This window comes from Canis lupus, chromosome 16 (genome assembly GCF_011100685.1).
Source record: "Canis lupus familiaris isolate Mischka breed German Shepherd chromosome 16, alternate assembly UU_Cfam_GSD_1.0, whole genome shotgun sequence".
Lineage (NCBI taxonomy): Eukaryota > Metazoa > Chordata > Mammalia > Carnivora > Canidae > Canis > Canis lupus.
Window position 1 is genome coordinate 54,715,450 of NC_049237.1, and position 25,647 is coordinate 54,741,096.

Genomic DNA, 25,647 nt, shown 5'->3' on the forward strand with positions numbered 1-25,647 from the left:
AGAAGAAAGTGGAACTGAGGTGGGAAGAAATGGGCTTGGTTTCTGTAGAGACATGAACTCCAGGTTGAGAGAAGGCTGTGTGTGAGTAGGGGTGCAGAGGGCAGGCAGGGCTCACGGGACACCAGTAAAGCTGGTGTGATGGGAGCATAACGTGGTGGTCCCCCTTTGAAACACCAAGCGACTGCTGGGAAGTGACTGCCCAGCTAGGGACCAGATTTCCCAGCCCTGTAATAGATATAGCATGGGACAGAGTCCTAGCCAGTGGAGTGTCGCTGGAATCAGGGGTGTGCCTTCCAAGACAGACCCATAAAAGCACCGCACATTCTGCACCTTAATGGTTTTTTCCCTTGCTGGCTTTTTGGATAGAAGATAGCTCCCAGGGAAACAATAGAGGCCCCGTGCAAAGATGGCAGAGCTAATGTCAACCTGCATCTCTGAATAAGTAGGTGTGTGGGAGGATGGTTCAGTCAAAAGTTTCACCTCGCTGGTTTTTTTAACACAAACAAGATATAATCTTCTGCTGTGTGTTTGAGTTGTTTTGCATTTTTACATTCAGGGATCTATTTGTTATACCAATGAGCTTACCCTACATCATAAAATACCGTATTACGGTAGGAAGGGAATGGTATTCTAGTGGTAAGTAAATTTGGAGAGTTAGTTGTAACCAAGTAATTTTGGAAAGTTAATAGTAGAATTAAAATAATTTCTATACAAAACCAGTAACTGTAGATAAATAAGAAATCATGGATAATCAGATGGAAGAGAAATGAATTCATAATCCTACTATGCATGTTTCTGTTAATACCCTGCATATCTATGTATCTTTATTCTCTTTGTTGTGAGAATAGGATTAAACAGCAACTATAATCCATAACATTTTTATAAATAATCAACACTATCTTACTTGGTAAATGTCTATAGCCTCTATTTTTTAGACACACTTAAGTATGATTCATTTATACGCCTAGATGTCCTTGTGTGTGTTTATGTGGGCATGCTAAAAGGAGTATACACAGCAGGAGTTAACATCAGTCTTCTTGGAAGTATGGTGGAGATTGGTAATGGAGAAGGACATTGAAGACTATTTTAAATGTATTTTTGAATAGCGTATTGCTTTCAGAAGCAATACCAAGATTCATGCCCAGGTTTTCAGATTCATTAGGTATAGAGTGAGTTCTGGGATCTGTATTTTCTTAAAGGCTTCTTGGGGAATTGAGATCTAAATCCAGGTTTAGAAGATGATCTCTGGGGCGACGGGGTGGCTCAGTCAGTTAAGCATCTGCCTTTGATTCAGGTTATGATCCTGGAGTCCCGGGCTGAGCCCCATGTTGGGATTGAGGCCCAGCCCCATGGTGTCTGGCTCTCTGCTCAACGGGAAGTCTGCTTCTCCCTCTGCCCCTCCCTCTGCTCCTTTTCTCTCGCTCACTCTCCCTCTTAAATTAATAAAATCTTAAAGAAAAAAAAAAAAGATGATCTTTGGTTCCCCAAGATTCTATATTCTTGCAGGGAAAAAGCTATGTTCAAGAACTGAATTTAATAAAAGTAAATACATTTCCATCATGTGATCAATTCATGTTTTCTAATCACTTAAATGGTTCCCATCAATGATATTTTCCTGTGCTGTTTATGTGCTCAAGTGTCCTGAAGGAGGGCAGCCCCAGGGGTGCAGTGGTTTAGCGCTGCCTGCAGCTCAGGGTGTGATACTGGAGACCTGGGATCGAGTCCCATGTCAGGTTCCCTGAATGGAGCCTGCTTCTCCCTCTGCCTGTGTCTCTGCCTCTCTCTCTCTCTCTCTCTCTCTCTCGGATAAATAAATAAAATCTCAAAAAAAAAAAAAAATGTCCTGAAGGAGAAACACAAACAGCAGCGGTTTTTCAGGGTAAAGGGGCCTGGGAGATGGAGTCCTAGCAGGCAGTCCTGACCTCCCTGGGAGGTGGAAATCTCTAACAAGCACCCAAGAAAATAAGCTGTAGTTTTACAGCAGCATCTTCTGTGCCAGCGTGGGAGCACATGATGGGGTCCAATGGTGAGGGCAGGTGCAGGGGTGAGACGGATGGCCGAGAGGGGAGGGAAGAAGAGAGCTGTGTCATAAGCTCTAGGACAGAGGAGAGAGCAGGTGCCACGCAGCCCAGTCAGCCCAGTCGTGGGGCTCCTGACCCAGTTTGCATATTCAAGGATGAAAAGCATTAAAATGACAGGTAGTCAACCAAATGTTCTGCTTCTCTCTCTTTGAGGGAGATCTATGCAGCAAAGCATTCATGAGGGCTTCAAGGGAATGGGGAAGGGGTGTACTTTGGCTTGCTCATAGTAGTGGGGTAATAATTCTAGTATTTACACAATCATGTTTATTATCTGTGCTGTCTCGGCATTTGTCAGCGTAAACTTATAAACAGTGGCGGTGGTGGTGGTGGTGTTGTTGTTGCTGTAAATTCTTGTTAAGGCAAAAGCACACGGATGAGAGGCTGCTGAGAGTTTAATCCATCCATCCTGGATTAGAGGCATAATGGAGACATTGTGTCCGGACACCAGCCATGTGAGTTGACCGTGCACATTCAAGACACAAGGAGTCTAGAAGGGAAAACAGCCTGCGAGGGTCAGCGAGGCCGCCCCGGGAATGTCCACCCCCCTGCGGCCTGGAGTCCGAAGCCTGAGAATTCTGCACCCTTTCTCACTCTTTAAAGACTTGGTAACCACCCAAGCAAACAAACAGGCCAAGAATAAAACAAACTAAAAAAAGCAGTTGAACAATTGTAAGCGATGGTGGAATCTTTTGTCCTTTTGCTGAAATGTAATACTTCCCCTGCCCCACGCTGGGCGGGGAGCCAGAACCCAGGCGCGGGGACATTCTCTAGCGGATTTCGCCTTGCCCTGTGAAAGCTAGGCCATCATTTTCAGATTAAAGCCCTGACAAATAAATATTTGAGTAAATCTCAACACGTCTCTCGGTTGGGTAAGTCAACAACCAGCTTGACAGGGCGACGTGTCGGCGTTCCCTCTGAAGTTGCAGTGGGTGTCCCCTCTCTCGTAGACCTAGGAGGGGAGCTACACAGGGACCAGTGGAATTGGCTTTTTCCACAACATACTAGCTCAGAGACTTGGCACTGCAGCATATTCTGGAAGGACCTGGCTGACTTCTACCCCAGTTTCTTTATTTATGATTCAAGAAATGGTGGCCTAAATACCACTGGCCCAAGTAAGCGTTTAGGAAGGCCGATTTTCTCCTTGCTCAGACCTGGCAACTGTTTGCTGGTTTTATGTACGGGTATTGCTGACTTGAGGTACCCACTAGTGACCGAAAATAATTTGAGGCTGGTGGTTAGAGAGAAAAGTTCAGATGGGCACAGTGAATCACAGTTTCTTCTGTGACTCACTCAACTCTCAGGGCATGCTGTGTAAATTCTCTGTCCCTTAATTTCCTTATTTGTTAAATGGGAAATAATACATCTTAATGTCTCTACTGGGAACCACGTGAAGCCAAATTAGACTTGCCTAAAAATACGTGTTTGCATGTTCATACCTTGCTTTATTCCAAAAGAGAGATCTGTTGGCTAAGAAGATGTAAGCATGAAGGACTGAGGATTGCTTTATGAGCTGGATTAAGGAGGTGGTAAATACCCTTGAAAATAAAACAAAACTGGGGTGCCTGGGCGGCTCAGTTGGTTAAGCGTCTGCCTTTGGGTTAGGATCCCAGGGTCCTGGGATCGAGCCCCACATCAGGGTCCCTACTCAGCGGGGAGTCTGCTTCTCCTGCTCCCTCTACCCCTTCCCCATCATTCATGCTCTCTCTCTCTCTCTCAAATAAAGAAATAAAATCTTAAAAAAAAAAAAAAGAATGAAACCGACAAACCAGTATTTCTCTTTCATGCTGCACATATGCAGAAAGCAAAATGGTGCCAAAACACCAGGGTAGAGAAGCTAAGCCACGTACAAGAAACTAGAGCGGTATGCCGTCCATGCGGGGCTCTCAGGAAGCACGTGTCTAATTTTGGTCTTGACTCCACGATGGAACATTACACCAGGCTGTGTCTACTCTCGCCTTGCTTACTTCAGTGCTAGATTTACTGCTTAGTTGTCTCTCTGCTGCTGAGAATGTGTAACTTCATGCGTTGGTAAAAATTTCAGAGTCCACTGCTAATGCTGCCCCTTCCTGGATCTTGCCCCAAGTGAGCTTCTCTACTCTAACCTCTCTTCTGCCTCTTATGTTTCTTTTGGATACTGGTCTGCTGGTGCCTCATGACAGTATGAGGACTTGCACTATGCATGTCCTACTGAAGTAGATTTTTGAGGTAACAATAGGTTTCTTAGAAACGTTTTTCTTTCTTTTTTTATATTTTTGTCCTTTGCAGTCCCCAGTCAAGTGCCTTGAACTGGGTATTTTATTAATACTCATTGAAATAATTTCTTATCCATTTGAATGATTTTTTCCCCAATGGCCCATGAGTATTCCTGTGATCCCGCAGTGGTACGGTTCTTGGGAGGAGGGGCTGGTGGGAAGGCTCTTAACATGCTGTCTTGTTTCGCTTTGTATAATTTTTGCTACTGATTCCGAGTCTTTTTCACTGGCTGATATTCTTGCTCATTTTGTCTTGTCTTTAATTTCCTCCCTAGAGGTCTTTATCTATTCTAATCACTTTAACCAGAATTTCTCACTGATGATATTTTTGCCTTTTTGTTAAAAGCCTATTCTGAGAAGGCGTATTATTGTGGTCCATCCAGTTCCTCCTATCTTCTGGGAACAGAACTTTTTCATATTTGGGGGACAGTGATTCTCCCAGTTGGAAAGACCCTTTATTCTGGTAGTGCATTGAGGTAAGAACGCTGAGACTAGGTGTTTTGTCAACCATGTCCCCTGCTTGGGGGAAGGTCTGCAATAAAGACAATGGTGTCACATGCAGAAATAATAGAGGCCAGAAACCCTCTTTCTCATACTTTTGGGTACACACAGGCATCCTTGTAATCTGACCACTCCTTTGTTGTGACCTGCCCAGTTTGTAGGTGGATGCATGAAACTTGCCCTTGGTTTAAGCTTATTGGAGTTGGGTTTCTATCTCTTGTACTAAACAAGCCTTGAATAATCTACCAGATAAATATTTATACTTTGATAAATAGAAAAGCTCGTTTGGCTCTTGGAGATTGAAAAATATGGATCAAAATATAAAATCATCTAGTTTCTGTCACATATGGAGAAATTTTGTAGAAAGATAGAATAATACCCAAGTTAACGTTTCCTTTCAATGTATTGTTCCAGCTATGGTTGTTGTTTTTTTTTTTTTTTTTCCTGCTAGATCCTAAACAGGCTTTAAGTTCTTAGAAGTTCAGATATGCTTTATTAATTTCTGTTTTGTTAGTACCTGGCACAATTTCTGACACATAATAAGAACCATGCTAGTAATTTTCAGTTGAAATAATATGTTGATATTATTAATTATAATATAATGATAATTGTCCTCAACCAAAATCCCTGGGATAGCCAGGATATTTTTTTGGAAATCCATTATGTAGTACAACATTCCATTTTGTTTTATACTCCTTGTATTTATAAAGAAAAAAATAATACTAAGCTTCTGCTTAGTTGGGGTTAAGGTTTAAATTCCAAATACTTGGGAAAGTTCAAGATTAAAAAATATTTTAGAGTCAGTCAGCTGAAGAATAATAGTTTTTCATTTGTTTTTTTGCTTGATATTTAATAAGTTGCTGAATTCCTTGAGAAAAAGATGACGGCCAGAATTTTAAGAAACAAATGCAAAAAGGAAACAGGGAATTGACAATAATAGGGAATCCCAGGGGATGCTGATATAGACAAATCTGTCTCATATCAGTGAAATACTTTGATGTTGAGGAGTCACTTAGAATTAAGGTGGTAGGGATCCCTGGGTGGCTCAGCGGTTTAGTGCCTGCCTTTAGCCCAGAGCATGATCCTGGAGTCCCAGGATCGAGTCCCACATCGGGCTTTCTGCATGGAACCTGTTTCTCCCTCTGCCTGTGTCTCTGCCTCTGTCTCTCTCTCTCTGTCTCTCATGAATAAATAAATAAAATATTTACAAAAAAAAAAAAAAGAAGTAAGGTGGTAGACTGTCCTTTAAATTCAGAAGTGAGAAGTTTCATTATGATTTTTGAGAATAGTATTAGGAGAATGAAGTGAATGGAAGCTTCTAGGGGGTGGAGAGGAGTGTGGGAAGCCTGTCAATTAATCTTATTAAGGCATGGATCTTCCTTGCAAAACAGAGAGAGAGAGGATGTTATGTTCCTGACATGGAGCCTATCAACAGAATATTTTTAATTTCATGTTGAGGAATTTGTATTTGATTCACTTGGTCTGTTCAAAATAAATTACTCTCCATAGTCAGTCATAAAGTAATTTAGACTCTGTGAGTGTAAGCCTAGTGCTTTGAGCTTTTGTAAAAAAAGAAAGAAAGTGTCATCAGAGGTAATGTTACAATAAACAGAGCAGCCATTCAAAGGCACCCCTAATTTTGACTAATAATCTTTTTCTTGTTCTTTCTTGGTGTTTTCAGTCTTAACTATGTAATCTATTAGATTCAAATATCATTTTGTTTCTATCCAGTGAGTTTAATTTATCAAGAATGTAGCTCTATAGGGATTCGCAGTAATTAAATAAAGGGCATTTTTTTTTCAACCACTCAGTGTGTTTTGATAAAACTCCAGCTTTAATTACTCGTTGACAATAAAAGGGCAAGTTGAAATAGATTCTATATGGTTTTCAATTAAAAAAAAACCTTTTGTATAAGTTTTTTTTTTTAATAGATAAATAAATGAGAAAAGTGAATCAAAAAGGCTCAGCAATTTGGATTTCTTTTCCAGTTCAGGGGATGAGTAAAAGTTAGCAAACTAAATATAAAATTATTCAGCCCGCTTTTTCTCTTGGTCTGGTTAGCCTAGGACTTACATGAAGGTACAGACAAAAATAAATCAGGAAATATAATTCAATGGAATCAATGGAGAAATAAATCAGAAATAGTAGAAACTTCCAGGGTGCCTGAGTGGTGCAGTTGGTTGAGCGTCTGACTCTTGGTTTTGGCTCAGGTCATGACCTCAGGGTGGTAAGATCGAGCCCCACGTTGGGTCTATGCCGAGCACAGAATCTGCTTCAGATTCTTTCTCTCCCTCTCCCTCTCCTCCTCTCCTCCTCTAAAATAAAAAAATAAATAAATCTTTAAAAAAGAAGAAATAATGGAAACTTCCTATAAAGCTGAACAAATAGAATAAAGAAAATGAACAAGCCCAAGCCCAAGCTAACGTGCATGGATTTAAAATGTACTAAGAGCCCTCCGTTCTATGTATGCACCAGCTCTTCAGCACAGAAGAAGGGTTTGGACTCTGCCAGACAGACTGGCTGCTTGGAATCTCAACTCTGCCCTTCGTTAGCGGTGTGATCCTGGTAAAATTTGTGACTCCATTTCAACATCCACAAAATGGAAATAGTGATAGTAACTACCTCCTACAGTTATGAAGAGTCAATGTAACAATATATGTCATGTTCTTAGAACAGCGCCTGGTACATCCAAAGGGCTTATGTGCCCATTAGCTCTCACCATTGTTGTGTATACGAAGAGCTGCTTACCTGTAAGATGTTGATGAATGTCACAAATAGCATCTGTGTGTTTGTGTGTCTGTAATTGATGTGATATAATAGCCATACCTCTTCTCACTCTTGTTCTGTCTCTCTCTTTCTCATCTTTCTCTCCATTCCTCAAACCAGTGGCTGTCTATATGCGCGTCCAGAGAATAGATATTCACTTGACGCAGGGCCAACCACCACTGAGTCTGACCGCCACTGCTCAGTCCATGCCAATTACAAGAAGCCAATAATTTGGTATCCAGTGTTTATTTATTTATTTATTTATTTGAGATATAATATATTTATTTTTTTATAAATTTATTTTTTATTGGTGTTCAATTTGCCAACATAGAGAATAACACCCAGTGCTCATCCTGTCAAGTGCCCACCTCAGTGCCCATCACCCAGTCACCCCCCAGTGTTTAAGTGAATAGGTTTTAGACAAAACAGTTGAAGGGACCATCCCAGTTCAGTCCAATCTAAACTTATCTTGTCCTTGGTATCTGCATCTAGTTTTAGAGTAGCTTCTCACATCCTTCAGGAATAACGGCTATATTCTTATTTTACGGTTATCATAAAGGGCCCACCTTGGTCATTTTTCTAAAAGAAGGTTTTGGGAGTCTCCACATGCAAAAACTGAAAACTGTTAAAATCCCTCAACTAGTAGCACTCCAGTTGAAACACCTCTCCACTTGGCATCCACTATACCATTGACTTTGTTGTTTCATTAATTTGCTTTAATGTTGTCTGTTACAAGTTTCTCCAACACAGTTTCTTTAACAAATGCTTGTTTTTACTGGAGTGAAGTTATATTTTCTAGCATGGATTCTGCTCTAAAGGGACATTATTCAATGATCTTTCAACTTAAAGCTTTTCTCCCTCTGGATATGGTTACGCTTTGTCACTGAGATACATCAGATCCATTTCCAGCTTATTTTGGTTGTATAAGAAGTTTTAATATTCTTTACAATTTTTAAAGTCTTAAAGAATGTTTTTAATGCTGGCACTCAACTAGAAATATTACTTTTCAGCCTTCCTACATATACAAACTGTGTATTGCATCATTAAAAGATAAAGTTTGATACATTGGAAATTTACCTTGCAAATACTGACTACACAAGAACAGTTTAAAGTACATTATTAGGGGTGACGGGCACTGAGGGGGGCACTTGACGGGATGAGCACTGGGTGTTAGTCTGTATGTTGGCAAATTGAACACCAATAAAAAATAAATTTATTATTAAAAAAATAAAGTACATTATTAGAATTCCTAACAAATATTGATAATTCATATACTGCAATAATCACTATATTTGTTATTGCTTTTAGCTTAGTGACTTTTAAGGAATCAACATACATATGTGTGTGTGTGTGTGTGTGTGTGTGTGTGTGTGTTTGCCTCTAACACCATCCACAGATTGGGATTTAGATGTAACTGGGCCATAAAACTCCAAGTTTCAGTAATAATTAAGCTGATTTTATTAACTCTAATTAAAAGTTCAACGTGAGAGCCTTAAAGAGCCTTTATAATATGAGAAGTTCCCTCATGAACATAGTTTATTTTGTTAGTCAACAGCAGAACCACCCTGCAAAGAATAACCATTGTCTTAAAACAACATGGCAAGATTGTCACCTGCTTAATTTTTTTGTACTTCGGCATCTCTTAAAAGATTTAACATGAAATCATGGAAGCTTCCAAAATTCTTACATATGACCTATTGAGATGATGCCCATCCCTAAGCTTTGGACACAGTTTATAATATAAAAAGCTCACACGCTATCAACTATTTCAAAACAGTTTATTAGCAGGCAGTACGTATTATGCATCCTACCATGCCTAATAACAGAAGACAATCCTGCTTTATGATGAGGTTGGTTGGCATGGGCAGGTATAGAGCTGAACCGGAAATTGCTAAACCAGATCAATCCACCAGGCCATCCCATCGACTATACTGACCCTTGAGAAAATCAATGCATACTGTTTAGGGTGAAAAAAATCCTATTTATAGATACATAGGCTAACATTTTCACAGAGCGATTACCTTATGGCTCAAGACAATATAGAGTTAATTTAAAACCTTGCCTTTCATGACCTCAGGCCTTTCTCTTATCTTCTCCTAAGCAGTTTACGGGAGAGTAAATCATTTGAACTGATGTCACGCTTGAGGTTGGAGAAAGAAGGAAACTAATATTTGCTGAGTGCCAGTCATGGCTGGGCCAAAATCTGTGCTGAATGCACTTGATCCCACAAAATCCCTGATGAAAAGCCTGTCTTTCTCTTAGTTTACAGATGAGAAACAGAACCATAGAGAGGTCCTGGAGGATGTATGGGGCTGGCAGGGCTGCCATTTGACACTGACCTCCAAACCCGAGCTCCTTCCAGTGGAGCAAGCTGACCTCACCAAGCCTGGAGAGGGGCCGAAAGGCTTCTACGTGAGGAAAAATAATCCAGCTATTTGTTCCCTTAAGCCTGTTGAATAAATAGCTAATTGGTTTGTGTCCTTTCTAGCTGACTTCACAGAAGCAGTTCAGTGTTCTAATTAAGAGCACAGGCTTAAGAACCAGGCCGCCTGGTTTCTAATCCCAGCTTTTTCATTTCCTGGCTGTTCCCTGGAGCAAGTTACTTGTTCTTTCTCTCCCTCTGTTTCCACATCTGTAAAATGGGGGAATAAGAATAGTGTGTGCCTCATGAAGTTATTTTGAAGATTATTCCGGAAAAGTGTGGACCAAAATGTAAAACCATGATGGGCGTAGAGTGAACCCTGACTGAATGTTTTGTGTTGTTGCTTTGGATTGTGTGAGGCAGACCAACGTGCTACTGTCAATTTCCCTTATGGGAACTACAGTGGACAGTGTTTTCTATACGGCATGATTCACTCCTTCCCTTTTAATGATAACAGTGGTTATAATTTCATCATTTTCATATAGCATTTTAGATTTTTCAAAGAACTTTTTTCATTCACTTTCATCTGGAGCCCTATTTCCCTCATCTGCCAAATGGCTCTAATTAATGAAGCCTATGATGTTGATGGTGAAATGGGATGATGTGTCCAAGGTGGTGTATTCGAGACACTCAGCACAGTATCTGGCACTTGCTGCATCGCCTTGCAAAGTCAGCAAGGCAAGTATTAATAAATTCACTTGGTATCTGAGGAAATGGAGAAAGAACATCCTTGCTTAAGATCATAAAATGGGTTAGTGGTACCTCTTAGCACATAGCAGAGTCCCTAACAGAATGCTTGTCAATAAAGAAGCAAATCGCCACCGTTAGAACTCATTGTCTAATGTCGAGAGGTCTTCCCATTTTATTGTAGCACCTGATTGACATCTGAGAATATGGTGGTTGTAACATGAGTTCATTAAGAGGGGACACAGTAAACTCTGTTTTTGGAGACATGAGAAATTTTTCATTGTTGACTAAACAGTTGTTTAGACTTCACTGTACACATTGTACATTTTGAATTCCCTCTTCCCTAGACCATCCAGGGAAGGCTGGTTATTACCTCCTGCTTCTAACCTCAGTTTTGCTATGATTTTGATTTATATATGTCAATATTTGCCTCTTTTAGTGAATATAATCAAAAGTCAACATAATGTTGAAACCAATTTATTAACAACCCAGAAATGCTGAATGGCCAACCTAAAAGGAATGTTTATATCTTATATATATCTTATATTGGAAGGTGTGATAGTTTTGGAGTCAAACGACTTGTGTCTCAATCTTGATACTAGTTCAGGATGCCACACACACACACACACACACACAAAGAGAATCAGTTTGTGTGTTAGGTGATATTTTAGGGTGTTCTACGTCTTAGGATACAGATTAATGGCAAATGGTTTTTGAGATTGAATGCAACATGCTTCTTCTTTAAAAACTGCAACTTTGGTTTCAATTTGTCCTAAAAATATCCTAGTTTGGAATGTTACCTTGTAGCACATCAAAACAGTTGCAAAAGACCCGATTTGGACAGAAAACATAACATTTATGGCCACTGCTGATTGCTTGAAGCCTTTCTTTGATTAATTGTCTTCTTGCCTAGGTAATAAATAACAAAATTCTGTTGATGACCACTTGATACTAGAGATTTTTAGATATACATTTACTATTATGGCTGTGGATAATGTCCCGGGGCCTCGTATATTGATAATCCAAGCTAAAAGAGCCCCTTGAGGCATTGTTTAGTGTATTACTGTGATTTATTTTCATCATTGCATATATCAGAACCTAATATTATCTCAAAAAAATTTATTTTTTTAGTTAGCCTCTTAATTACCTCCTCATAGATACCATGAGAGCAGGGACCTAGTACATGTTTCTATTGAATCTGCCACAGAAGTTAGATTTGTGTCTGGAAGAAGGTAAGCACTTAATATATGGTTGGGGAATTAATGAATGAAAGAATATCCCTGGGAAAGATTTCTCTGGAAATCTTTCTCTCTCTTTCTTTTTTTTTTTTACTGAAAAATGTTAATTGAGTTTCAGAGATACAGCGTAGTGATTCCATAGGACTGTGTGTGATGTTATGCTCACCACAAGCATAGCTACCGTCTGTCACCATATAACACTATTACAGTATCGTTGACTGTATTCCGTATGGTGTACCTTTCATCCCCGTGACTTATTCATTCCATAATGAAAGCCTGTATCTCCCACTCCCTTTCACTCATTTTGCCCAAGCCCCCATACCTCTCTTCTGGCAACCATCAGTTTATTCTACTTATGGGTCTGATACTGTTTGGTTGGTTAGTTTTATTTTTTAGATTCCACATATAAGTGAAATCATGCTATTTGCCTTTGTCTATCTGATTTAGCATGATACCCTCTAGGTCCATCTATGTTGTCATAAATGGCAAGATCTCATTTTTTTTTATGGCTGGGTAGTAATCCAGTGTGTGTGTGTGTGTGTGTGTGTATCAAATCTTTATCCATTCACCTATGGATGGACACTTGGGTTGCTTCCATATCTTGGTTACAGCAAATAATGCTGCAATAAACATATATGTGCATGTATCTTTTCAAATTAGCTTTTTGGTTTTCTTTGGGTAAATACCTTATACTGGAATTACTGGATCATATGATATTTCTAGGATGTCTTCTATTTATTGGCATCTTCTATACTGGCATCCTGCTTATTTAGCTGTAAATATTAAGTTTGTTAAATAAAAGCAACTTTATTTTTTTGATATTTTTTTAAAGATTTTATTTATTTATTCATGAGAGACACAGAGAGAGAGAGAGAGAGAGAGGTGTAGAGACACAGGCAGAGGGAGAAGCAGGCTCCATGCAGAAAGCCTGACGTGGGACTCGATCCCGGGTCTCCAGGATCACACCCTGGGCTGAAGGCAGGCGCTAAACCACTGAGCCACCTGGGCTGCCCCCAATAAAGGCAACTTTAATATATATTCCTATATCGCTTATTTGCAGGAATTCATTAGTGTTTCTCATTTACTTTTCTTTACCAAGCCACGTAATGTAATGATGTTTTGAGAGATTTTATATTCAAATTCTGTTTTGTCATAGCTGTGGAACTTGTGCAAATTATTTGCTTTTCCATATCTTAGTGTTATGACCTGTAAAATGGGAATACTACTTATTCTCATTCTTATATTCTAAAAAACCAGTAAGATAAAAAAAAAATGTGCCTAGCATACAGTGAGTGCCACATAAATGCTTGCTAAATATTATTGAATAAAAAGAGTTAAATTTGTTCCCAGGAAAGCTCAGCCCTTCAAACTAGGTCTGTCCTCCATCTCACTTTGTGAATAGTGAAGGAGAAACAGTGCAGCACTCAACAGGCAGAGGAAATGTCATCCATATTGAACTATTAAAAATGAAAAAGGGTCTGATACTTGGCAAATATGAGCTGTAGACAAATGATACGGAAATTCAGGCAGTGGGATGGAGGGAGGAAATAAATCAGTTCTTCCAGAATATTTGGAATATAAATCCTAAAAACAGTTTGCATTTTGTCTAGGACAACTGCAGTGGGATGTTGACTGGAGATGTGGACATACCAAAAACCATAAGTAACAGTTGCAACTCCATAGATTGTATGATTGCCACACGATTGACTGCAGCCAAGTGGTATTGTCCAGGGCTCATTTGGACCTAATAGTCATGCACATGGACTAAAGGAACTTTCAGGATGTGAATTGCTTGTGTTGTTTGAAAGCCTCAGTGTGTCAGTTTAACCAGAGCCATGGTATTGATCCAAATAGACCATGTGCCATTGCCAATAAAACTTTCTTGGGACGTTTTCTGGCTGTTTCTGGTACATGCAGGATGTGGGCATATTCTTATTCTTTTAAATTGATAGAGAGTACGTCACAATCAGCAATCTCTTGCTCAAGGTTAACAAACCCCAAACCATCTGCAGATATCCAGCACACACAAAAGGAGTAATGTATAAAATCACACATTTCTCTTAGAAGAAGGGACGGAAGTGGATGTCATGTCGATGGCTCTTTGGGAGAAGCCTATGACTTCCTGCTTTTGAGTTATTAGTTCAGGTATATTGGTAGAGGGCATGCTGAGAATGAGAGAAGTTGTCAATCTATGAGCAGTTTCCTTTTATGAGATAAGAATTTTTAGGTTACCTAAAATGATCTCTGGAAATGTAAGAGTAGACTTTTCATATATTTTTTTCATCCATAAAAGGACTTGCAATCTAATGTGTAAGCAGAAAGACCAAGATGCTTATTATAAAGCTGAGAAGACTTGAATCTTATTTTTCCTCATCATTGCTCTGTGCACCATGTTGTGTAATCAGCTTTTTCAGAGGATTTTTCCTATCATCTGTGTCTGCCGGAACAGTCAAAGCAAGATTTAAAATCAGTATTTAAAACTCAGAACTTATGGCAAGCTGCAGCTTTGCAGACATTGTGTTTGCCTCCCTTCCCTTCTTGCTGTCTCTCACTCTCCATTCTCATTTATTGGTTTTTATAAGCTTGTCATTTGCAATATCCAATGTAACAAGTAAGTTCAGCTTAACTGAGGTTGCTAGGTTGTTAAACTTTGGTTCAGATAACCGGAGAAAAAAATAACTCCTCCTTCAGCTAAGGTATAACACATCCATTGTCCTTACTGTAACACTAAGGCTTTACTCAAACATGAAGAAATGCTAACATGAAGCTCCCTGTGGCTGTGTTAATTAAGTACTGGATGATTCACCTTTTTGTGAGGGATGAATTTACAATTAGAAAGCCCAAAATTCAAATTCCAGTTCCTTCATTCAACAGCTGTGTCACCTCAAGAAAGTTGCTTAACTTTTGAAAGCCTCAATTTTCTCCCAAGAAAGAAAGATAGCTTGCGTAGTTGTTTGGGGTGGTGGAAATAACATCTATGAATTGTTAGTCCAACACCTAGAACACAGAAGGTGACAGTTAGTAGTAATCAACCTACGTTGTCAGCTTTATGAAGTTATTCTACTTTGTGACCACTGAAATACTATATTAAACCACTTAAACAGGACCAAAAGGCATGCACAGATTTTTAAAAAATATTATTGCAAATTCTACTTCCTAAAAAGAAGCCTGAATATTCTCAAATTGTTTCCATACATTTCCATACATGTATGTAGACCTTAAAATATAAAATGTACTACTCAGACTATTTTGTTATACTGTTCTATCACTTCATTTATTGTGAACAGCTTTTCATATCGATAAGCATGATTCACATAATCATAAACTGCTACATGATATTCCAATTTGAGGATGCGCCAAAAATGTTATAACTGGTTCCCTCCTCACGTGCTTCCCCCGCCGCCCCAGAAAAAAAAAAAAGCAGTGGCAGTGTTTAGAAAAAACTAGATTGAAAAGGCAGCTTCCAATTAAAATAAGAGCTTTCAATATATTAAAGGCAAAATTAAAGCGATTATATAACAACCAAGTTGAGTTTGTACCAAGAACGCAAGCAAAGTTTAACACCCAAAACCATGCTACTGTAATTCTCTATTTTATTTTTTTGGCGGGGGGCGGGGGGGGGAGCTCCAGGTAATTAGTTGAGGATAACTTGTAGAAACTGGGGTTGTGCTGGGTGTAAGCAAACTGTAATGTTCAGAGGAGAGCCACCGGGAGACCCAGGGAGCTGAGGTGGTGAAGGATGAGGATGGTGACAGGTGCTCTGGAGGTTTGACTTGGTGAAGAGGAGGCCAGGGTGCAGTGATGACCCGGCAGAGCTCCCTGTCCTGGAAGAGTAACCAAATCAGATAACCTCGGTGAGGACAACCTGTCCCTGATGGAGAGGCATAGCTTCACCAGGGGTGTGAGTGTGTGTTGTATGGGAAAGAGTATCTGTTTCATGGTGTGTGTGTACATGGTTTAAGGGCGTGTGGCAGAGGCGGCTTTTGGTGGTGGCCCCTCCGTTTCATTCACTTTCTAGATACTGCTCTATTTTTTTTTTTTAAATCACTGTGGTTAAGTGGCCTCAGACAGAAATTTCAGCTCCACAGTCTTGTACAGCCTGACAATCAAGAGCATTTGGAAACAGAAAGCTCTGGGTTTGAATCTCATCCTTGTCACAGATCCCAAGAGCTGGGTGATCTGGGCAAATTATTCTGTTTCCTCATCTACAAAATGGGAATGATGATAATATTACCTACCTCTGAAGATTTTTGCATCAAATGAATTAGAACATTAATTAGTATTATGTCTGTCTCCAAGTTAATGTTTAATGAATGTAGTTACTAAGGATATATTTGTGTGTGAGTGGTGTATCTTTTTTTCTTTTTTATTGGAGTACCATTTTTTACCAATAGAGAAAAAAATTGACCAAACAACATTAATTGAAAATTTGGTTACTGTGACGTTGATACAATTCTTTGTTGTATTAATGGGATATATTCATGGAGGTAGTATATACAATCATACTTGTGGAAAAAGATTGCTAAAATTCAACATTTTATGGTCACCTCAGCAATATGGAATCAAAGGGAATCTGTGTGCATGCAGATAAAATATATCTACCCAAACCTACCAAACAACGTACAATGATGACACAGTAGAATCATTCCTGTTCAATTCACTGGCTCAATTCAACATTGCATTGGCGCTCCTAGAATACACAGGAAGACAGACAAAATGCATAAAAATAAAAAGATTGAAAAGATAGAATCAAATCGGCTTTAATTCAAAGATGTTCTCATTGCATAGAAACTTCAAGAGCTATAAATTATTAGAAACTGTAGGAGAGGTTAGCAAATTTGCTTCCTATAGGATTAATTTAAAAAATTGTATGTTCCTTTACTCCAGTCAAAAAGAATTGAAAAATGGGGCAGCGCGGGTGGCTTAGCAGTTTAGTTCCGCCTTCAGCCCAGGGCCTGATCCTGGAGACCTGGGGAATTGAGTTCCACGTCAGGCTCCACGTCTCCTGCATGGAGCCTGCTTCTCCCTGTGGGAGGCCTGTGTCTCTGCCTCTCTCTCTCTCTCCCTCTGTGTCTCTCATGAATAAATAAATAAAATCTTAAAAAAAAAAAGAATTGAAAAATGTAATATAATTTTTTTATTGTAAAAGAAACAATACCTAGAAACAAAAACAACAAAATGTGTGCAAAAACATTTTGCGTATACACGAAAGAAGTCCTGCATAAATGGACAGATAGCTTATGTTCATGGAAATTGATTCAATTTTGTAAAGACATTAATTGTGTCTCACTGACTTTATGTAAGCTTGATAAATGCAAGTCATTTTCCCCTACAGTATTTGAAAGCTGATTTTAAAATGTATACAGATGGCCAAGGGGCCAATGTTTTACTAAGACAGTGTTGAAAAGAATAATCGAAGTTTGAAGCCTTGCTCTTCCAAGTATAAAATGATTATAAAGCTAGCGTAATTAAGAAAATGTTCTTGACACAGAAATGGACCCATAAAAGAAAGATATGGGAAGATACATACAATAAAATACCATTTATAATCATATCAAAACCTACAAAGCAATACTAAATAATGTGTATAGTTTACATACATATATATAATTATGAGCACAGTATAAAGGAATAAAATACCCTAAGACTGGTGGTTAACAGGGCTGAGAGGTAGGATTGGGGGAAATAAAGAGTAGAATGAAGTTAACAAGGGGGCACAGTAATCTTTCAATATTTTATTTTATATGTTGGGTGATAGGTTTATGGGTGTTCATTATTTATGTATAATACTATGTCTGAATTAGGATTCAGTGGGGCAATCCTAAATGCCTTAGAATAGTACCCACACATTCTAAGGGCTGAGTATAATTTTAGTTATTATTGTTATTATTGCTTCTAGGATATATTCCAACCACATGTTTAATTGTGTCTCTCCTTGGGCTGAGTTGTTAGCTCTATGGTGGGCGGGGGTGGGGGAGAACCACATCTGTCCTGTTCACTCAGCCCAGCCTCTGCCACATGGTAGTCAGTGAATCAATACAAGTTGAATGTGTGATTGAGCTGTACAATCGACTCTTTGGTGAGCTCAATTTAAGTAGCATTTCTGAGAAAATACAGAACCAACTTGGGCCATTTTTTGTGATCTCCTTCCGAGTTGGTAGCACAGTTTGGATTTTGAGCACAGGCCCCTGCTGGTTACAACACTGCTTTTGGGAAGCATGCTTTACCCATACCTTCCTCCCAACCACCTTGCCCAGCATGGATTCTGCATGTTTCAGGGAAAACATAATTGCCAAAAAGCGTTTTAGTTTTCTCTGGTTTGCTAGAATTTTGGAGAGAGGCAAACACTATTCAGAAGTTTTAAAATTTTTATCAATTTTTTGGTTTCCAATAAATACTTATATAAATGATTATTTCTATTTGGAAGGGTAATTTTGATCTAAGGAGTGTCATTCTTGGAATTTTACTGTCCCTCCTTATCAGTGCTTATGATGGTGTAGCTTTCCCTTCGTAAGGGAAACATGGCACACAATTAATAATTTCCCACCTGCCTTTTTATTTTACTGTTTGCTTTTTGAAATACCTTTTTATCACTTTGCCATCAACTCTTTCGATGTGGCATTTGTTATATATGAATACAATATGTATCTCCTGGAATTATTGTAAACTGTGTCCACACTGTAAAACACTTTGTGGAAGCTGCTAAATGTGAGAGAAAGTATATCCTAAGCCATGAATTTATTCATTCATTCATTAATATCATTTCATTTATTCATTCATGAGTTCAACAAATATCTATAGGAAGCTTGCTGTGTGTTTTTCTTGTGGGAGATGGATAGAGTTTCTGACCTCGTGGGATTTATGGGCTTACAGGCCAGTGGGGAAAATAAATGTAAAATGCAAACTTTGGGGAATAACTCTTTAATGACATGTGCTCTCTGGGTCAGGGAAGTTTTGCCAGGGGACAATTCGTTTAAACTAAGATATGGTAGGTGAGTAGATCTCTCTCTTTCTTAGGGTGGAGTAGACCTTCCTAAAGGTCATCTCTTGAGGTGACTAATAGTGGGTTTCTCATCTACTCCCCATTAAGACTCCAGTCTTCCAGGACACAATACTGGTTTCTGTAGTGTCTCCCTGCCTCTTCAGTAATTCAAGGGATCAAGACTCAGGCTTGGGGCTTCCAGCACAAGACTCCTGAACACCTTCAGGATAAGACGCCGAATAAACAGTAAAAGAGGCTTTCCGCGCATGTGGCCAGTTGTTAGTCCATTCCATGCAATCAAGACTATCTCTCTTTATGAGTTTTTGAGTATTCACTTTCAACTGTCTAGAAAACCTTTCCTGTTCTCTTCCACTCCCTTCTATTTTTCTTGGAGAATATCACATCCTTTGCGTATCAAGTCAGATCAACTTACACCTTCTAGGAAGGCAAGAAATATTTCCTGACTGTCAAAACTAAATGATGGTTTATCCTTGCTGTAAGCTCATGTAGCAACCTGTGCTTTTTTTTTTAAAACCCCAAGTAGATATCACTAGTCATATAATGTTGTGATTTTTGACTTGTGTTGTTAGACTGTGAATGTCATTAGGGCAGGAATTCTTTTGTTAGTAACTCTGGCCTATAGCAAGTTCCTATGTGTGTAAGAATGCTAAATAAACATTTGTACAATTAACTAATGAAAGGGATTAGAAATAATGATACTTGAGTTTAGCAAGACCTGTAAAGACCATGGTCATTCTGTGAATCAATTGTGTTATAAAACCCCCAATAATGTTATGTTACTTTTATTTTTTTAAAGATTTTTTAAAAATTTATTTATTAATGAGAGACAGAGAGACAGAGAGAGAGAGAGAGAGAGAGAGACAGAGAGCAGCAGAGACACAGGCAGAGGGAGAAGCAGGCTCCATGCAGGGAGCCCGATGTGGGACTCGATCCTGGGACTCCAGGGTCACGCCCTGGGGTAAATGTGGTGCTAAACTGCTGAGCCACCTGGGCTGCCCAATGCTATGTTACTTTTATAATACATTTAAAACATTCAAGTATTTGTGGTGGTTTTAATTTTCTTTAAGTCAATTTTGTGTGAATCAGTTTCTGACCTAGAGCTTAGCCCAGCAGCCAAAAAGTTTCTTTTTTATTGAAATGTAGGAAGAAACCAACTGAGACATTTCCTTTTCAAGATAGTGTTGGATCTGCATCCAAAACACTTGAGGAAATAAAGCGGTTCTAAACAACATCCGTGTCTCTATCTACTTGGTTCATGGTTTCACATCTGTTTTGTTATCTAACTCTAAGACTTTAAACATTTTTTGCCACTTCTTAGAGTTGGGGCTGTATTTGGAGCCTTCACCTTGTTTCATCTGTAACCCTGTTAACTTGACTGTATTTTGAACGTTGTATCACAGTCATGACTGAATTATATAATAGAAGAATATGTGGATATTTTCTTGGCTTATATAAGGAAATGTTTATAAAGATAAGATGAGGGGTTAAAGAAAAAGCCAGCTTCAAACTAAGGTGACTTAAGAGAAGTGAGGACAGAATGGCTTTAGGTTTGATGACTGATGTGTCTTTTAGCTTATGCAGGGAAAAGGTAATAAATATTATAAATATTTCTGAGACAATATTTGAAAGGGAGATCATATCTGACATTAATTATTCTGTATTTATTTATTTATTTTTATTTTTTAAATTATCCTGTTTTTAAACTACCTAGTGAACTCACACCATATATTTTAATTTTTTTTAATTTTTTAAATTTATTTATGATAGTCACAGAGAGAGAGAGGCAGAGGGAGAAGCAGGCCCCATACACCGGGAGCCCGATGTGGGACTCGATCCCGGATCTCCAGGATCGGGCCCTGGGCCAAAGGCAGGCGCCAAACCGCTGCGCCACCCAGGGATCCCCCCACACCATATATTTTAAATAAACGACTACAATAGTGGGATAAATGCAATGTGGTATAATGTAAAGAATATTAAATTGGGGCATCTCGTCATTTCATCTTCTAGGTCTTAAAGGAAATCTAAAACAAACAGTTGTTAGTTCTTAAGGGTCATGTAGCATATTTTAGGGTTCATATGGTGAATAATACAATAATGTCACCCACTTCTCTTTTCTAACTAGTGTTCAGATACTTGCCTGTTCAAAATATTTTTAGTTCAAGTGAGGTCAGGACTTTAAAAGACAATCCTAAAAACAACAATCAGCCACAGCAATTCACCTGCCTTCAGAGAAGGGGAGAAGGAAATGGGGAATTCACGTTTAGTGAGGACTGAGTTTCCATTTGGGAATATGAGAACATTCTGGAGATGGATGGCAGTGATGGCTGCAGAAAATGTGACTGTACTTAATAGCACTGCACTGTACACTTAAGCATGATTGAAATAGTATGTTTTATGTCCCATATATTTGACCACAATAAAAAAAAATCTTTCTTCATTGACAGGTGATTGCCGGAAGGAAGCTGTGTGTGTGCATGTTTTTGGTCATAAGACTGTTTAGACTGGATTTGGGGTCATTCTTCATTTGCTTTTTTTAAAAAAAAAAAAAAAAAACAGAATAAGTTGCTATCGTCTTCTTTTGTTAACAATTTTTGTGTGAAAAAGTCCATTTTAGAGATAATGTTGATCATCAAAGGAACTTGTTGATCTGCCGCAAAGCTTCCAGAAGGAAGAGTCAAGTTATTTTTCCATCCATCTTGCCCAGTGAATACTTTTCATTCCCCTTTCATTTCTTCTACTTCTCCCCTTGGGGGAGAAGAAAGCCAGGCTGAGGCATGAAGATGCTGGAGACACTCATCACAGGACAGAATGGGCAGGGAACAAGGCTTCCAGGGTCAGAGCGTGAGACAAGGGATCTCTGACATGGGTTCTAAGACTTTCTTGGTCCCTGGGTCTCCTTGAGTCTCAGTTTTTGTTGAGCATGAAATGAGGGGAAAATAATCCTTTTCCTGTTTGTTTTACCAATGGGTTAATGGGTGTGAATGTGTTTTGTAGATTGTAAAGTGCTCTAGAAATTTAAAGAGGCATCATTATTTCCACTGCTATTACTATTAATGGTTTTTCACTGATGGTTTCTGTGGTGTAAAATGAGGAAGGAATATAAATGAGGAGTGATGCTCCATTCTGTTTTGACTGTGTGCCAGGTTATGTCAGCCTAGGGATAAGTTGGAGCAGAGATGCTGCTATGATTTGGCTCTTTGATTTCCCTCATGGTTTCTTTCTTTCAATCTGTGCCCTGAGCAAGCAGCTTGCTCACCAACCCTTGAATGCAGATTGAAATACATTCAGAAGAGATGTTTTTTTTTTAATTTATCTGAATTATATTTACCTGTGGGTTAAATTCATTTGAATAGAGAAAATAAATAGCAGATGACTGTGGAAGGGAGAAGCCTCAACATCCTTTTAGGAGAAATCATGAGAAACAAAGTGGAATGTTGTGCAAGAATTGTCTTGCCTTTACATGGTTGCTTTTGTAATGATTTTGAAGGTGGTGCATAACATGTTTTTGACCCACTTTTAAAAAGTACGTGAAATATATGCTCTGAGGCAAGATGCTTGTACTGTGGATAACTAGGATGTGAGTTATTTTCCATTAAAGGTAAAGAATGCGTGTGTGTGTGCATGTGTGTGCGTGTTTCTCCATGTGCTTGCTTACTTGGACGTGGAGACAGAGGCAGGATTCTTCCTTTCTTTATACCTTCTGCTCCAGGAAGGGTTTATGCCCCCTTGAAAGAGAAACTGTTTATTTTCTCACTATACCTTTTGTGAAGTCCTGAGACTCTGCTTGTGCCCTGTCGCTCAGCGGGCTGAAGTACAAATGCTAATTGATTGCCAGACTGCAAGGTTGTGATTTGCATTCCAAATCAGACTGCAGATTCCCATTATAAATTGCTTATCCTGTTGTTCCTTATCTAGACTCTGTTCCCTCTCTTATTATCCTGCTCATTCCCCAATAATGACCCTTGAAACAATTCCCATTTAAAATCAGACTCCCGTTTAAAATCAGCAGTTTTGGTTGGGCTAATAAAATCACAACGACAAATTGCAAAGACATCACAATAGATGTGTGTTTTTTGTTTTTTGTTTTTTAAAGAAAAACTCAGTGTTCTTCTCCCTTTCCTTTAAGGATCTCCTGGCACTGAAGTAAAATAATCACTTCAAACATATCTTTCAGGCTTAAAGGTGTACGCTCATTCTTTTGCAAACCATACTTTTATATCTTTTTAAATCTGAAAGGTGGGAGCTTACAAAACCTCAGTTAATAACACCCTCTTCCAGATAAACCCTGAGATGGTCTAATTGCATCCCTTCCTGCCACTTTTCAATCAAATTAACTAGCTACTCAGAGAGGAGGGCAAAGGAAAAGGCATTTTCGCAAGGTGTCTTACTGGGGAGAAGCAGCGCTGCAGCATAAAGAACCGGCAGGAATCCGGGCTTTCCCACTCTGGTGGCAAAGAGGGGGAATCATGGGTTGGTGGTCGGCTTCATGTTAGGAGGACACCCCTCCATCTGTTCACAGCTCAGCCTCTTTCCAATTTAAAGCCCAGATTTCCATACAAACCTCAATTTCTTTTCCCCATTTTAAATGCAAAGCAAGGCTTGTGAATCACAGAGTCTCGGCTACTGGGATTCAGACCAAATTTCCCCCCAAAATTCTCGGGCCCTTTGCTTGAATACCTGCTTACAGTGGTACACAATGGGCAGCTTTGAGAAGAAAAATTGATAATCTTCACGGAAGAGTAATTTGAATGAAATTACACTTGACAGCCTGTCTCCAAGCAAACAAGAGGCGCGAGGGAGCCTTAGCTAAGCTCCCAGGACCTGCCCGGGCCACTGCCGGGGGAGCTTCCCAGGGAAAAAAAATCACCAGTTTTTCCAACATCTAATTGAGCTTTTGATTAATTCCGTGTAGCCGAGTCTACTGAAGAAAGGTAGCCATGGAAGAGAATATGGAAGAGGGGCAGACACAAAAAGGTACTGTGCGGAAAAGGGTTGGTTTGTGACTGAGTAATTATTTTGCAGTTTCCGTGTTTGCTTTAGACACTTGCCAGTAGGGCTAATGAAGGTTTCGCTCTTGGAAGGCATTTTTTTGTTCTGTTTTGTCTCCGTGTTAGCCTGTTCCTCCCTTGGAGGAACGTCGGGCGTGAATGTTGTCATTATTTGCAAATCTTTCAGGTCTAAGCATCCAGATGCACAGGAGAGTTTGGTGATCAGGGCATTGCGGTATGGTTGCAAACTCTTCCCTGGACCAGCCTTTGTTAACCTTGTTCCTTTATTTCACGTTTTCACGCTTGTCCAGTTGGGTCAGGGGACTCCTGGTGAGAGCCCCAGATGCAATATTTGGAGCCAGTGGTCGCCAAAAATCTGATGATGTAACCATTATCGATACCTTGCCATGGACATCTAGATAGAACAAAGACCAAGCGCATATTTATTCTATTTTGGTTGGTGCATCTTCCTTAAGAAAAATCCTTTTTTTTTTTTTCTTTGCAATTTAGTTTTGATAGAGATGGAGCACAGGTGCATACATTTTCAGAGTGAATAGTGATGGTGAGGTTTTCCTTTCTATGGAGTTGACCCTAATCAACTTCTGAGTAATAAATGTCAAGGGTATTTTCTGATGCATTTTTTAAGCCTTTGTAGGTGTATCCGGCTGTACAAATTAAAGTGAAATGATCATTTTCGTAGGTTGAACGTGGCCAAATATTGACAATTTCAAATGATTCAGACACTTTAGAATGTGTGTGTGTGTGTGTGCGTGCGTGTGTGTGTGTGTGTGTGTGTGTGTCTATGTGTGTGAAGTGGTCGCTTTGGAGGGATCTAGCTCTACCTCATTATTGGCAGCATTTTCTCTCGTGCCTGTTCTCAGTCTTATGTAATGTTATACCAAACGTTCTTGTGGTCTTAGGATGGAAAGAGTGACACAGGTATTACTACGTAAAGGTAATATTTAAGAGTAGTACTGGAAAGCTTTAGCTATCACATTTGATTCTGAAGGTATGTAAATGCATTATTTTAGAGAACCATATTTTACTTGGGAAAATAGGTAGTTTGGAAGCATAGTATAGTTTTCATTATTTTGGGCCATTCAGCTTTGCTGAGTCTCTTGACACACACACACACACACACACACACACACACACACACTCAGCACATCTATACAATCAAAGACTGTTGCCATTAAATATTTAAGTGTTTATATAAGCAATAGAGGAAATGAATAGATAAGGTAACGTCCAAATTTTAGTCACTAGCACACTTGTTAATGATACTCTGTAAAGAAACACAATAATCTACATAGATATCATGTGATCGATTTTTGAAATTAAAAAAACCCTCAGCTACCTTTAGTGTGTGAACAAATAGCTTAAGTATTCACCATTGATTTGAAATAGCAAATTTTCATGGTAATTTTCACCCTCAAAGGCATCTCAGTGGACTATTTTCCTTTAGGAATAAAATATCTTATTTTTATATTTTTTATAGCACATAAGGAGATTTCTTCTTGGCCATTTAATTTGTGCAAGGAAATATAAACATAATATTCACATAGAGAAGTGGTATCTATTGCCCTAAATAAAATTTTGAAATCAATCATGGATTTTGGTAACAGGTTGAAATGTCTGAGCAAGCCTTGGTACAGGCAGGAACCAAGAAAAATGATGTAATTAGTTATGATGTTTTTCTCAGGTAACTC

General features: G+C 39.0%; 1 protein-coding gene across 2 annotated transcripts in view; it reads left to right on the forward strand.

The window, feature by feature from the left end:
* Positions 1-25,647, forward strand: part of GPM6A (glycoprotein M6A) — a 331,272-nt gene that overhangs the window by 158,985 nt on the left and 146,640 nt on the right. The window contains exon 1 of one of the 2 annotated variants that reach the window (XM_038560509.1): positions 23,316-23,924. The exons of the other annotated variant lie outside the window; for it this stretch is intronic. Coding sequence (XP_038416437.1) covers positions 23,888-23,924 — 37 coding nt within the window. The 5' untranslated portion in view covers positions 23,316-23,887. Of the gene's footprint in view, positions 1-23,315; positions 23,925-25,647 lie in introns of those variants that run through there. 2 annotated transcript variants of the gene reach the window in all.